The following is a 16168-nucleotide window of genomic DNA, read 5'->3' as shown; positions in this document are numbered from 1 at the left end:
GGTGGCACAATCTTGGGTCTCTTTCTTTCACTCAGCAGGTGTGCAGAGTGAGGACTAAGATCTACTTTGGGCTCAGAGATCCTACTTATGTCCCTGGTTCAGACTATAAGATCCACCCAGGCTCATGGGAGTCTCTGTGTTGAGATTTTAAGCCCATTGATGACACTCGATTCCTCGGCTCTCCCTACAGAGCATTTGGGAAGAGACGGCTGTTTTCCGGACTGGGACTAGAGTATTCCTGGGTCCTTAGCCAGCAGACTGTCCTGATCTTACCCATTCTGTTTCCAACTCCAACATCCTAGAATACACACACCAGAAAATTCCCATTATGGCTTTCATCTTTGGGAGGTAAGAAACTCCCTGGGTTTTGAGGGAATCAAGGAACAAAGTGGTGGATGACCACTCATCAGGGATGCTGTCACTGACATGATGGAGGAATTCTGGGGGGGAGGGACAGCCATCTACACACCCCAGAGACAAGCAGGTGTGCGTCTCGGTATGGTTTTTTTACCAAATGGGATTGTTTCCTGTATGTATGAAAAACAGAGAATTAACTGTTTGCATAAACCTGTCCAAGGTGAAGCCAGACCCAGACATTTGTGAGAAAGGTTAACACAAGCACAGAACAGGCATTCTTTCATTCAGTCACTCCACGACTACATCCAAGCCCCCGATCCCACTGGGGCTTCTCTTTCCTCCCTTGGACGCGGCATTTGGATCTCTGAGTAGAAAACTCTGTCGCATTGAAAATGAAACGATTTATTTTGGAACCAGCAAGAACCACTCTATCCTTGGGGCTTTTTGCCAAGTCATCATCTATAACTGTTCTGACCTGTGAGGAGTGGCAGATGTTTAAAAAAAAAAACACAACACAAAATCCACAGGCCCCAAAATGCTGTCCCTTAGAACGAGTTCCCAAATCAGGGCCTAATACATATCTAATTGCAGGTCCAACCTCTCCCAGAAATGTCATCTTAACTGGTGATTTGGGAATTTTTCAATCCTGGCCTGGAGTCTGCCCCCTGGGTCCTCTCCACCCCGCGAAGTAAGACGGATAATCTGATGATAAGACAGCTTGCCTTGCCCCCTAGAAAGCTCTTTGCCTAAAAGAATCTTTTTCTTTTGCTAATAACATCTTGCCCCACCCTCCTATAAAAACCTTCCATTTCACAGGACTCCTTGGAGCACCTTGCAACGAGCGAGATGGGGTGCTGCTCGACTCACAGATCGTTTAATGAAGCCAATTAGATCTTCAAATTTACTCAATTGATTTTTATTTAACATAGAGAAGGTACTTTCAGCTGATGAACATCCAATCATGCTTGGGGCAACTGCTTGCCGAGGGCATTTGTATGACTGAGGACGTCAGATAAACAGCATCTGGAGGATGCCTGTGTCCTCTGGTTCATATAGCTTTCAGGACCCTCAAACTCCCTCCTGACTGTGCATCAGTGAAACCAGCAGATGACAAAGGGACCAGCCAAGAAGAAGATGAACTTTTTCACTCGGTGCCTGAGAAAACAAGTTCTTATATATATATGTGTGTGTGTATATATATATACATACATATATACATATATATGTATATTTTTAATTCTAAAAACATCATGTATAGTAATTATGCTTTTGAGGAATTCAGAGGAAGTAACTGAGATCAAGAGCAGAAAATAGTTGTTAAACTACAGGATGAAAAATAATAATACTTATTTGCACTCACATGGCTTTGATGGTTTGCAAACTGCTCTCATCATTCATTCATTCATTCCTTACTGTTTATCACCCGCACGGGCCACCCCTGCCCTCCAGGAGTACACCCCCACTGACCTCAGTGTGCGTGGACACAATCACGTAGCCAGGGGCTCTGCGCCGGGGTCTAGAGAAGTGAAGGCGAGTTAAAATGCAAACCCTGGGTCTCCGTCGGGGGGCGGAGTGATCCCATGGTAACCTCAGCCTCATGAAACAGACTGAAGGCTTTTATCGCCGTTGTACCAAGAAGGAAACCAAGGTTCAGTGGTATCATTTTCCAATAATACTTGTGCAAAGAAAAATGTTTCAAAATTGGTTTGTCATAATTCTTTCTACTGAGGTAAAATTGAGTTATCAGTTGCCATTAGTTATCTCCAGCTATTAAATGAAATGAAATAAAAACGGAAGTACATACTGAATGCCCTCTTTTTAGGGGACATTGAGCTATGTACTTGGGGAAGATATAGAACAACCAAACAACACGGAAAAGAAGCATGGTCCTTATATTTAAAGAGCTTCAGATCAAGCTGGAAAATCAGGCACGGGAGCATCGTGCTGTGGGTCAGGAGAGGACAGTGTTTGAAATCACGATGCCAAGGTGTTTGAACTGCCACTGACGAGATGCTGACCTTTACGTAAGACCTTCCCCTGTGAACATCCATTTCCCCACGAGCAGAAGGAGGCGGCTGGACCGGAAGCTCGCTCCGGGCCCCGCTCATGCTCAGGGACCTCAGGCACACGGGCCATCAGAACCGGGACCCAGGGCCTCTGACTCCTCGCGTGGGCTCCTTCCCAGCCGTGTGGCCGGCCAACAGCACCCAGGTCCGGTCTGACCTGAGCCCCGACTTCCAGGGCTCCCCATGTTGCCCACGCTGATACATGTCTTACCCAGCCCTGCAGCAGCTCATAGGCTGTGACACCCAGGGACCACCAGTCGACGGGGTACGAGTAGCCGGGGCCTCCGTCCACATACACCTGGAACACTTCCGGGGCTGCCAAAGACAGGACAGAGAGAAGGTCACCGCACGCCATAGTTTACACTCACCGCCCCTCACAGAGGGGACCTGAGGGGGACAGGAACCCAGCCTCTCGGAGGGCAAAGCCAGGACTCCGTCCACCATGCCATGTGGCTCCTGCCCTCCGTAAGCCACGAGCCGGCTCGAGAACAAGTCCCAGGCATCACAGGAAACACTGGTGTGGCCCCCGGGGGGCGTAGGGGTGCTCCAGTGTGTGGTGGAGGGGGTCTGCTAGGGCGGAGGCGGGGAAAGCCCCCTGAAGGCGGTGGATGGGTGGAGCATGAATCACTGTCAGCGTGAACACGGGTGGGGTAAGATCTGAGTTAAGATGAAGAAACCGCACCTCGTAAATGTCCCCCTGCTTCTGGCACCAACACCGGGTCAGGCGTCCCAACAACTGGCGATGCCTAGAACCCATGGAGACTGTTGCCTCTTGCAGGAAACAGTCTTAGTTTGGCACTGGTGGGATATGAAACTCCTGGGGCAGGTAAATCCACAGAGACAGGAGGCAGATTGGGGGCTGCCCGGTTGGGGAAGATGGGGAGTAGTAACTGTTTAGTGGATGTCCGCTGGGGGAGATGACAATGTTCTGGAACTAGGGAGAGGTGGTAGTCACACAACATTGAGAATGTACTGAAAGCCACAGAATTGTTCCTTTGAAATGGGTCATTCTGTTCTGTGAATTTCACCTCAGCCAAACAAAAAGTGAAGGCAGGAGGCCCCAGGGTGGTGGATGCTGGTTCTTCAGGGCAGGGTGCTTGTCCTGGGGTACCCTGGGCCCTCAGATGCTCTAATGTGCCGAGTGGTACGTTAATCTCATTGCTCCACCCCCAAGTCGCTAGGCCAGGAGTGCGTCCACGCTCTAATTGCTCGTATTGGCTTCCAGGAAAATTTTGTGAAATGTGGATCCTTTCCAGCAAATTAACTTGCAGACGTAATTCCATTTTACAGTTGTCAGGGCAGACAAAATCTGTCCCTTGGAACCACAACATGTTGTGATTAAAGATGTTTCAGCTCAATTTTCAGACTGGCATTCAGCAGGCATGGGAACGGGGAGGGCTGGATGAGGCAGGCAGGGCAGGACACGCACGCTCCCATCTGGGCTCTTGGGTTAGCAGCCAGCGGCCAGACTCCGGCTGCCCTGTGGCGATGCTCCCCATTTGCTCCGTATCTTAGAGCGCACGTTCCCCCTCTGGTTCTAACGAGAACCTCTTCACAAGAGCCCACAGGGTCATGTTTGCCTGGGGCCCATTTTACAGATGAGGTTCAGAGAGGGCCAGCGGCATGAAGGATGTCACATAGCCGGGAAGTGCCAAGCTGAGGTGTGCCTCATGCATGGACAGAATCCTTGTTTGAAGTAAGGTTCATATCAACATTTCTTTAAGTACACAAAGATACTCAGTCCAAATTAGGGGAGGCAGCATTGGGAATTGGAGGAAATGTCCCCTTCGGTTATCTGAGCCTTACAAACAAACCGATGGGCTATGCTGGGGAACAGTAAGCAGGTCAGTGTGGCTGGACCTGAGTTTAACAAGTTACGTAAGCTTCTCTTTGCCTCAGTCTGGTGAAATGTGGGTAATAAGAACAGTTTCTTCATTGGGCTGTTATGAGGATTAAATAAGAGAATATGCTGCCCGGCTGGGCCGGAGTGAGTGCTCCAGAAACCTCAGGCATGGCTCTCATTAGTAGAATTGGCATTCCGATCTCTCCCTGTCACGCTTAGCCTCACCGCCATGCACCCCATCGCCCAGAAGCCTGGGGACTATCCTAAATTTCATCCAGACACTGACTTGTGTATTTTTAGCATCTAGATGTCTGCCCAGTCTTTCCCTTGTAGATCAGCTTGACTTCAGAGGTGGCGATCTCACCTGTTCATTAAGCATCCTGTGAGCAAGTATTTGGTTTCTTAGCAGGCACTAGCCCTGAGCTGTGCTCTTCTGCTTCCCACCTGGATCCCACCGTGAGCCTGAAACTGAGCTCCCATCTCGAGGGACTTCCTTGCCTGCATCTCAGTCTGTGCACCTGCCCTCTTTTCTCTGTGCTAAGAGTTCTAGAACATCGTGCTGTCTCTGCATTCCCGGGGCCTGGACAGCTGGGTCCTGGCGCAGCCCGTGTTCTCAGACAGTGCAGGGGGCAGGAAGGCGCCCATGAGCGCAAGGATGGCTGTGTGTGCCGAGGTGCTCCCCATAAATCCTTGTCATGCCCAGTAGCCCCTGCCCATCTGGAATTCAGGGCACAAGCAGCATTCTGTCCTGGCTGTCATGACCAACTAAATGACAAATATCTGTGGCCTGTGATTGCACTCCCAGAGACGGTGACATTCTTTCCTCCCCTACACACTTGGGACTGATGACAGAACATGAAAAACATTTTTGCCATAATCCATATGCCACCAAAATGACCGCTTTGGTGGCCTGGAATCATAGTGCGTAGAAGCGAGAGCATCATGCAGGTGTAAATTTGCAAGGACAGGTATGAGACTCTTCTCACATGTGGATGAATGAATAAGAGCAACCAGTTGTCCATTTCCTCTGCTGAGGGTTTTATGCATGTGACCTCTCTCACCAGCATCCCAAGCACCCAATGAGACAAGTGCTGTAATGATCTCCGTTTTCAGACAAGAAAGTAGAGGTATGAAGGGTGTGGCAGCTTGAAATAGTATCCCCTCTAAAGATGGATCCAAGTGTTAGCCTCTGGCACCTGTGAATGGGACCCTATTTGGAAATAGGGTCTTTGCAGATATAATTAAGAATCTCCAGATAAAATCATCTCAAGATAAATTGCAGGGCCCGTCCTCAATCCAGTTACTGACGTCCTTATAGGAGAAAGGAGAGGGCCATGGGAGGAGGCAGAGATTGGAGTGGCCACAAGCCCAGGAACCCTGGAGCCACCAGAGGCCCAAGAGGCAAGGTGGGGTCCTCTTCTAGAGCCTCCAAAGGGAGCATGGCCCTGCAGACACTTCAATATTGATTTGGCCTCCAGAACTTCGAGACAGTGAACTACTGTTTCAAGCCACCACGTTTGTGAACTTCGTTGAGCAGCCCTAGGAAATTAATAAGAGGGGCTAGGAACTCGCTCCGGCCATCCAGCTGGTGTGGCAGACCTGGGGTTCGCCTCTCTCGGTTTTCTCACCTCAAAGTCCTTCCTCCTGTACTAAAGTGACTGCCAGGATGGGTCCCGATGCACCCTTACACCTTCCTACCCTTCCAGGGCCAGGTGCTCAGGCCAAGTACACAGTAGGCGTTTAATAAACGCACATCGATCGGCTCTTCCACCCCTGATGCCACAGAGCTGGTCCGGCTTACTGCTTGCGTGCCTCAGAAGTAGAGACAGCCTGTGGCCTCGGAGAGTCAGCGTGGCACAAATGAAGGGTCCCTCGCAGACCATCTTGTCATCGTGCCCCCTGTTTTGGAACTGGCCACCGGCCTGGATGGGGAGGAGAGGCTGGCTGGACCACCCACTCCCCAGCTCTACGGGATCCTGACGCCCAGGTTCAGGGATCCCATCATTGTAATGGTTAAATTCCAGTGTCGGCACCAGGTGACTCTACCCCGCACGGCTCTTGTACCCTTTCCTCCTCTGTGCAGACGTGCAGCCCTTGCTCAGATCTCCCGGTGGCCTCCCCACCAGTCCTCAGGCCTCCAGAGTTGTCTTCTCCAGTCTGTTCTTCTTGCTGCTGATGGGGGAGTTGGTTTTCTGATATAGGACACAGACCATGGTAGCAGTCAGCTTAAAGGTCTTCCTGTCCTCAGGGCTGTCTCACAATCTGTGTTCCTGGGAATACCACTTGATTCTTGTGAGGCGAATACATTTTGGAGGAGGAGGGATTCTGAGGTCAAACGTGTCTGGGAAATGATGAGGTTCAACCACGTTCCTTCCTGCTGGACTTGTCAGAGCCTTTAACGGGCTCATGTGCTTTACTGGCTCTCAAAAGTGGCCTAACTCAATAACAAACATGGCTTGCAAATGTGACTTGATCCTGGAGTCTTTTTTAAGTTTTGGTGGAGCGATGGAAGGGACTAGGGCTGGCAGCCTGTGTGGTTAAGTGAATCTAACTTCCGTGGTCTGGCATTCAGTGCTCTTAGTACCTGCCCATAGATCTTCCAAGCCGTACTCTGCCCCTGGGCTTTCCCACGCCACCCCGGGCTCTAGCCGCTCATGCTGCTCACTGTTCCTGGAACTCCCCATCTGTCTGTCTGTCTCTCTCTTGTTCTCTCCCCTAATTCACCAGGGCTGTCTCACAAAAGGTACAGCTCCAGAGTTATCTCCTCCAGGAAGCTACTACAGTCCCAGATACTACAACGTTCATTAAGTGCGTCATCGGCTCTTCAAAATACCTCTCTGATATTATTATTTCCTATGATTCTCCTCCCTCCAGATTAGATTTGGGCTTCCTCCTGACCCCACCTTCCCTAGGCATCTCTTGATGGCAACATTCACACCCCCTGCTGCATTTTTGCTCATTTGTCTGCTTGTCACTAGACCTTGAGCTCCCCGAGGGCAGGGACTGTCATGGTGTCTTGCTTGTTCTTCATGCATGCCTGCCATGAAGAAAAGTGGGAAAGCTTTGTTGACTGACTAAATAAATGAATGACTATAATACAAACCACAAACTATGTACCTTTCTATGTACCAAGCACTGTTCTAAGCTCCTGATACACTGCTAATAAAAATAGGGAATCTTTACGGAGCATCTGCATGTACCAATAAGCCTTGCTTTAAGAGTTTCATAGGTATAAGCTCATTTAATCTTCATAACGGCACAGAATGAGACCTAGCTGCTGTTGAGTCTGGCTGCAGAAGGAATGGAATGGGCCAACACAGCCATGGCCAGGCCTGGGCTTTCCTTGCAGGACAGTGAATGATGAGAGCACCCTGCCTCCCCAGGACAGCAAATGACAAACCAAGCAGATAACAGGAGTTAGTTATGGCTTGCGCAGAAAGGATGTCCAGGATCCAAGGTCTGGGTACCCCGACTGGATTACAGATGAACCAAATGCCCCAAGTCCTTCTTGATTAAAACTTCTTGGCAATGACCTGGTGGGGGAACAGCCAACCCTAAATCTATCTTCAGCCGCTGGAAATGCCACCTCTAACTACCATCATCATGCACAAAATAGTCATGCAGAGCTTTCTAGGGCACAAAGTTCCTTCATACATTACCCCTACCCAGCCCCAAAGCACCCAACCCACAGATGGAGAAACTAAGGAGGTAAAGGGGTAATTTCAGGGCCATGGAGAACGTGAGTGGAAAAGCCTAGACTGGACCGTCATTCTTATGATTTTCAGCCTAGTGCCCAATACACCTCTTCCTTTATGGAGCATCCACCATGTGCCAGAAGTTCAAGGTTTTTTTTACATATATTATTTACTCCTCAGCAAAGCTAATATTTACAGAGCACATCCTACAGTTTTGCATGTGTTAACTCATTTTACCCTCAGAAGGACCTTGTGAGGCAGGGTTATTATTATCTCTAATCTTGGAAGCTGAGGCTTGGAGTAGTCAAGTTACATGCCTGGATGACGCAGCAAGGAGACTCAGAGCCTTATCTGAACCCTCCCTGCCCCTTTCTCGGGGGTCATTCAGAATGATGATCAGAATCCTACCACGTCTCCTTCAAAATCCAGACATTTTCCACCAAAATACACCATGCTTATGCTGAAATAAAAATAATTCATTATAAACATATATAATATAATATAAATATATATAATGAATTATTTTTATTTTCACACACACAATATATAATTTATGTTTTACATCCCAAAATCTCTATAAGGTCATTGTGTTAAATCTGCTAATTCAACTGGAACTGAAGCCAAGAGTATGTATGAAGATCCAGGAATTCTACATTGGAGGAAATTAGGGTTTCAACATAACCCAAAAGAAAAATAACTAAGTGGTTCATCACCATGATCATGCACACTGATAAAAATGGTTTAAAAGCCTATGGAAATTGGCTCTTGAATCACATTCCTTGACGGCGCCTGTGTCCTTTCCTGCTACAACCCCAGGATCTTTCACGGAGTCTGGTGTGTGTTGCACACCCCATGAGTCCTTGTGAGCGCACGGGGCTAACACACTGGACTGCCTTCCAGAGCCATGGAACCTATGGCTGCTTCTCTAGCCCAGCCCAATGGCTTGGAAGATCAGCCTCACCTCCCGCTAACATCTCCCCCCTTCCCCGGAAATGTAAATATGCATGTGATGGGATTGGCCCACCCTATGCTAACCACGCAAGACTAAAAATATGAAAAGAATACAATAACCTCCTAAGTTATAATTATGATCCTCCTGGTTAAGCTCTATGGATATTGCTGAAGGCTTTGATTGCTGCAGCGGAGGGTGGCATGCTAGTCAATGTTTAGCCTACAAGTCGACGACCGGCTTCCAGGATCTGTTCCTACACGTAATTGCCTCCTTGACTGGGAACATAGAATTACCACGTTTCAGCCTAGAGGGGACCTTCATGGTAATTTCCTCCCTCCCCTACATTTTCTAGGTGAGGGAGGTAAATCCATTTGGAGGAGTTCAGTGACTTCCAGCCCAGCTAGGACAGAACCCAGGTGTTCTGCCCGCTGCTCCTTTCTTCATGGCAAGACCCTGTCTCCAGCTTGTACATCCTGGCCAGCAGGATGGCCAGATCTGTGCATCCAGCTGCCTCCTGGACACCTCCACCTAGCGGTCCCATGGGCACTGCACACTGAACCTGTCCAAGCAAACTCGTCCCTCTCCAACTGCCCTCCTCCTGGGGTCTCAGTCCCAGCCCACCGTCTGCTCGGTTGCACGAGTCAGAATGGAGGAGTCTCCTGGACTCTACCCTCCTTCAGTCTCTGCTTTTGATCATTTGATTGGCCCCAAGACTTTCATTTTCCTCTTCCAGAAACTTCCTCCCTACTATTTCATCTCTGCCTGGACACACCATGGCCTCTCACTTACTCCAGCCTGGCATTCTAACCTCCATCTGAATCAGTAGAATCAGTGAAAGAGAGGGGTGAAAGGTGTGAATGTAGGAATTTTTCAGGCCTGCAAATGAACCTCAGCTCCCATGCTTATTGGTATAATGGCCTTGGGCAAGCTACTCCACCTCTTATTTGTATCTCAGCTTTCCTCATCTGCAAAAAGGAATAGTAATATTTGCTATATAATCTTGTGAAGAGAAAAGGAAATTATGTATGTATTTATTGAGCCCATATTAAGTGCCAGTAAGTGCTATTTAATTTTGTTGTTGTTGTATTGTTATTATTCATGTGTTCAAATCACATAATTAAAATCATTCCAAGTTTTTCTATTTGCTACAGAATAAAGTTCAAAGGCCCTAGCACAAGAATTCCTAAAGACCGGCTCCAACCTCACATTTGGGTACTGCCTTTATTATATAGCTCATTATGCCAACTGAAAAAAGTAGGATATTCTTTACTTTTAATTCTCTGTGACTTGTCTGATAATTTTCACCCTATTTTTTATACTCATGGACTCCTACTCCTACTTCAAGACTCAGACCACATTTCACTCCCCCTGTGGAATGTTCATGGAGTCTCATGCTATTCCTCTATTCCCATTTTCCCCCTCTCCTGGCCAAGTACATCAATCTATGTTCTGGTCTGTACCTCCCTTGCAGCACTGATCATGCTATAATTTAATTAATGGCATACATTTCCACCTTCATCACTGGGCTGTGAACCCTTTGAGGGCAGGGATATGACTTAGTCAGTCCCAGAGGCTCAAGGATTAGCATGAAGCTGATCTAGAAGTAGATGCTCAATGCATCATAGCAGCAAAGAAGTTGGTCACAGAGACCTAACTTCAAATCTCAGTGGCTACCATTGCTGGCTATTTGTCATTGGGCAAGCACTTAATCCCTGTATAAGTGTCATATTCTGTGGAATAATAATAGCCCCTACCCTCTAGTGAGATAACATATGTGATGCATTGAGTACAGGGACAGACACATAGCAAGTTCTCAACAGATGTGAGCTAGTTACCATTATATCAACTCATTATTGCATGAGCAATGAAATGCACACATAAATGAAAGCCCAGATCATAGAGGTACATGTTGTACCTGTTCCCCAAATGATTCATGAGCTCCATCATAATTCTTTGCATTAAAGTGTGCTGAAAAGCTGTGAAAAGCAGAGATAAGCAGCATGCCTGGCTTTCTGTCTAGATCCCTTGGGTGTAATTTATATTTCTTTGGCTCTGTAGCTAGCCAAATGAACTCAAGTGTCACACGCTTACATATTACACCAAGACAAAATGAAACTGCTGTGTCAGTCTGATAACTTCTCCCTTTCTGGGACATAAGCAGCATTAATGGAAACTGAAAACTGGTTTCATTAGAATACGTGAGATGCTATTCAGAGGTTGACCATTAGACTTCACAAGTCTACATGAGAAGAGGAAGAGGAGGAGAAGTATCATTGGCCAGTAAGTAAATACAGAAGCTCTGATGAGGTGTAGACATAAATGATGCGCCAGGACCAGAAAATGACTTCATGAGAAACATGTCAGATTAAACTAGTAGATTAAAAAAAGGCCTTTGGAAGTTTTCCTAGAGAATGGTGTTCTAACTGGAAGCACAGGGTTAGACTCAGTGCATTTTACAGAGTCAATATGTGAAATTGGGGATCTAATAGATGTTATGCTGATAGAAAAGTTCATTTATGTAGTGCCACTCTCTTAAAGGATTCCATATTCTATTTATCAAAAAATTAATGATATTTATTTATTTGAGAGAACACGTGAGTGGGGGGGAGGGGCAGAGGGAGAGTGAGACAATCACAAGCAGGCTTCCCGATGAATGGGGAGCCAGATTTGGGACTCGATCTCATAACACTGAGATCATGACCTGAGCCAAAACCAAGAGTGAGATGCTTAATCCACTGAGCCACCTAGGCACCCTGAAAGTTAATGCTCTTTAAAATTTCCCAGTGAACTTGCTATATATAGAAACCAAAAGCTTGGACGTGGCACTCAGGTAGTGCATGATCTGGCCCTGCATGCTTCTGCAGACTCATTCTCCTGGCCTACTTTGCTCAGGCCACACTAGCTTTCTTTTGGTTCTTTCTATGTGACAAAGCTCCTTTTTGCCTCAGGGCCTTGGCAAATGCAGTTCTATCTTCCTGCAAAGCTTTTTACATCCCTTTATACTACACAACACTTACTCATCCTTTAGGACCTAAAAGTTACTTCCTCAGCAAAATTACTTTTGACCCCTCCAATTTAATTCATCTCTCTTTTCCATCATATCAAAGACCTCAGACAATTCTGCTCCTGTTCAAAATGCAGGAGTTGGAAAGAGGGTCTCTCTCAACCTAACAATGAGAAAAATCTGGATCATCTACAAAACCATAATTTTTCTCAAATCTGACTAGTCTGAAGTCTAAGGAAAAGACAGTTACTCTGAGAAGAGAGAGGGCTGTGAGTACTGGCTTATCTTGGGAATAGCATGGGAAGGAGACAGGGATGCCACAGAAGAGGGTAATAGACTTCTGCTAAAATGTTTATTGAATTGCTGAAGGTTGTATGTGGACTTAAGTGAGAGAATAGAACCACTGTTTGTCCAGACGCAAGGGGGACTCACCCCTCCTCACAGCTCTTCTCTGCTGACCTCACTGTGAATTCATGAAAGGACTAGGAGAAGGCAGGAGGCTGTAGAAAGCTTGCCTTAATGTGGGATTTGGGGAAGAGAGCAGCTACTACTTTAAGAGGGCCCAAAGTCCTTCCTGGATCCACCTCCCCATACCCCTATGGGTCAAAATCCTTGAGCTAAAGGAGGAAGGGCAGAAGATTTCTGCGACCACAGGGGCACAGGTGAATACTCACTGAGCATGAGGGGCAAGGAAAAGAAAAATAAAATCTCTACCCCTGGGAAAGGGACAAAAAAATTATCCTGGGCTCAGACAATTCATGGTTTCCCATTGCTGGGAGAGACACAGGATCAACGAGAAGACCCACCCCCAAGACAAGACCATGGATGACACAGAACCCACCTAAGACTGGCTGAGCCAAGACAACAGGGAACATGTTCTCCTCTCCCCCCTACCACCCCAACCAGACCAAGTATCAAGTAACAAGAAAGAGAAGTCTCCTGCCAAGGAACAGAAGGAACAGGAGACCCTCTTTAAAGCACAGGCCTAAGGGGAAAGACTAAAGCTGGAGATGGAACAGGAACATTGGGGGAACACTAATTTGAGAGGAAGTACATTGAGGATAATCATACCAACCCAGATTCAGCTCCACTGCTGATTAGATTAACTCCATTCTTCCATACACGTACAACACTAAAGGCACAGTAGTGGGAGAGACATGCCCATTTCCAGGCATAAACACTGTCCTGCACAAAATGTTCAGTCTTTAACCAAAAGTTATGAGACACATGACAAAAAGGAAAAAAAGAAAAAAACAAATAGAAACACAGTAATCAACAGAAGCATACTTGGATATGAACCAGATGTTAGAACTAACAGAAAAGGAATTTAAAACATTTCAAATATTCTAGTGGAAAAAATAGACAGTACACATTAAAAGATGGATATTTCAACCAAAGGATGGAATCTATAAAATAATTGGACGGAAAAGCTAATAATAATAAAAACAAACCAAACATAACACCAGAGATAAAGTATGCCTCCAACAGGCTCCCCAATAGGATTTGAAACTGCCAAGGAAAGAAGAAGTGAATTTGAAGATGGGTCAAACAAAATTATTCAAAGTGAAACACTAAGAGAAAAAAAGTAGAAAAAAAATAACAGAGCATCCAATTGCTATGAGGAAATATGAAAGGTCTAACACATATATAATTGAAATTCCAGAAATAGATGAGAGAGAGAGAGAAATATGAAATATTTGCAGATAATGACCAGGAATTTTCCAAAAAATTATGAGTCATCAAACCACACATATCCAAGAAGCTCAGAGAACACCAACCAGGATAAACACAAAAGGATAACAAAACAACACACCTAGGCACATCATATCTAAAACCAAAGAATTGTAGTAAATTTGTTGTTAGAAACATTGCTATAAGCAATAGAGTGACATACTTAAGTGCTGAAAGAGAAAAAAAACCCTGTGAATCCAGAATTCTGTTAACATCTCTTTTTATTTTGATTGTTTTTGAGTTTGTTTCTGTTTTGTTTTATTTATTTTTTTAATTTAATTTAATTTTATTATGTTAGTCACAATACGATCTCTTTTAAAATGTAAGCAAATGAAGACTTTTTCCAACAAACAAAAGAATGAAGGAGTTCACTACCACTAGGCTTTCACTACAAGAATTTTTGAAGCAAGCCCTTCAGGTAAAATGAATATGATACCCTATAGAAACTGAAGCTGCACAAAGAAATAAAAAATATTGGAAATGGGAAAAAGGAAGGTAAATATCAAATCAATTTTTCTTATTTCTAACCACTGTAAAATATAATTGACTGTTTGAAGTAAAAATAAAATCAATTAATTATGTATCTACAGCACAATAAAACAAAAGATGGGTGGGAGGAACTGGGAGTACATTATTCTAAGATTCTTACATTATACATGAAATGGTATGATTTCAAGGTAGATTCTGATTAATTGATAATGTATATTACAAATATAGGGCAACCTCTAAACTATATTTTTTAAAAAGAGGTATAAATACTAATCCAGTACGGGAGTTAAAGTGGAATATAATGATCAAGTAATCCAAAATAAAGCAGAAGAAGAGCAGCAAATGAAAAAAGAACAAATGGGCCAAAGAGAAGGAAAGCAAGGTGATAGAATGTAATCCAACCATATCAATAATTATATTAAATATAAATGGTCTAAATATCAATGGGAAGGCAGAGATTATTAGATGGATAAAAAAGCCTGCATGCCTACATGACATGTATTTAAAATATAAAGATAGAGGTTAAAAATGAATGGATGGAAAAAGATATAATCAGGGGCATGCTGGAAAAGACATATTAGCTCATCTCTCCCCTCCTCTGTGTTTGATGATATCACACTGATAATGTGAAGTCAGCCATGGTGGGTGGACTTACATCACAAAAATCAGCAGAATCTACAAATCAGTGCTCTTCTTCTTCTTCTCCTTCTTCTCCTCCTCCTCCTCTTCTACTCCTTTTTTTCTTTTCTTTTCTTTTTTTACCAGAGATCTAATCATTAAACATTTACCAGCACACCATTGGTAATACCATGCAAACATTAACAAAAGAAAGCTGAAGTGGCTATATTAATATCACACAAAGTAGAATTCAGAACAAGGAACAAGAGGGATATTATATAATGATACATGCAGCAATTTACCGAGAAGATGTAATAATCCTAAAAATGTACACACCTTACAGCAGAACATCAAAATACATGAGACAAAACTGTAATGCAAAGAAAAATAGACTAATTCACAATTATAGTTGGGGATTTCAACACATTTCTCTTAGTAATTGATGTAACAAGTAGACAGAAAACCAATATTTAGGATCTAATTGATATTTATAGGACATATGACCAAAGAAGAGCATACACATTCTCTGCACAAGAACATGGAATATTCACCAAGATAGACCATATCTAGACCATAAAACAAACTTTACAAATTAAAAAAATAGAAAAGAAAATCATATAAGGGATTTCTCTGACCATCACAGAATTAAGCTGGACATCAACAACAGAAAGATGGATAGCAAATTCCCAAATATCATTGAAAACTATGAAGTAGACATCTAAATCACCCATGGGTGAAAGAGTGAGTCACAGGGAAGTTGGAAAGTGTTTGTAACTGAATGAGAATGAAAACATAATACATCCACATTTGTGGAATATAGCCAAGGCTGGACTTAGGACAGAATTGACAGAGCATTAAATGCTTATATTGGAGAAAGGCAAGACTCAAATCAATAATTTATATTTCCATCTTAATAAACTAGAATGAGAACAAATTAAACTCAAAGCAAACAGAAGAAAGTAATAAAGATCAGAGCAAAAATCAATAAAACAGAGAAAATCAATGAAACTAAAAACTGGTTCTTTAAAAAGATGAGCCCTTTGATAAACCTCTAGCCAAAATTATCAGGAAAATCATAGAGCAAACACAAATGACCAAATCAGGAATGAAAGAGGAGACATCACTGCATAATCAACACTCATTAAAAAGGTAACAAGGGGATATTACAAATAACAATAAACCCAAATATTTGCAAGTTTACATGACACAGAGAAATTTCTTGGAAGACATAAATGACCAATTCCTACCGAATATGTATTTACTTCTTCTGACTTAATGAGAATTAGGTAAATAGAATAGACCCATGTCTATTAAAGGAATCAGATTCATAGCTAAAAAGCTTCCTGTTAAGAACTCCAGGTCCTCACTAGAGTTCTTCACAGGAAAATACCTTCACTGGCCAATTCTACCAAA

At 44.3% G+C, this 16168-nt stretch overlaps 1 protein-coding gene across 2 annotated transcripts in view; it reads right to left on the bottom strand.

Annotated features, from left to right (window-relative positions):
- Positions 1–16168, bottom strand: part of STK32B (serine/threonine kinase 32B) — a 384614-nt gene that overhangs the window by 28438 nt on the left and 340008 nt on the right. For both annotated transcript variants that reach the window (XM_021677602.1, XM_021677603.1), the window contains one exon: positions 2635–2738. In XM_021677602.1, the coding sequence (XP_021533277.1) occupies positions 2635–2738 (104 nt within the window). The remainder of the gene's footprint in view (positions 1–2634; positions 2739–16168) is intronic.

The sequence above is a fragment of the Neomonachus schauinslandi genome, chromosome 2 (genome assembly GCF_002201575.2).
Source record: "Neomonachus schauinslandi chromosome 2, ASM220157v2, whole genome shotgun sequence".
Lineage (NCBI taxonomy): Eukaryota > Metazoa > Chordata > Mammalia > Carnivora > Phocidae > Neomonachus > Neomonachus schauinslandi.
The sequence above is the reverse complement of the archived record's forward strand: the minus strand, read 5'-3'. Positions and strand labels throughout refer to the sequence as shown.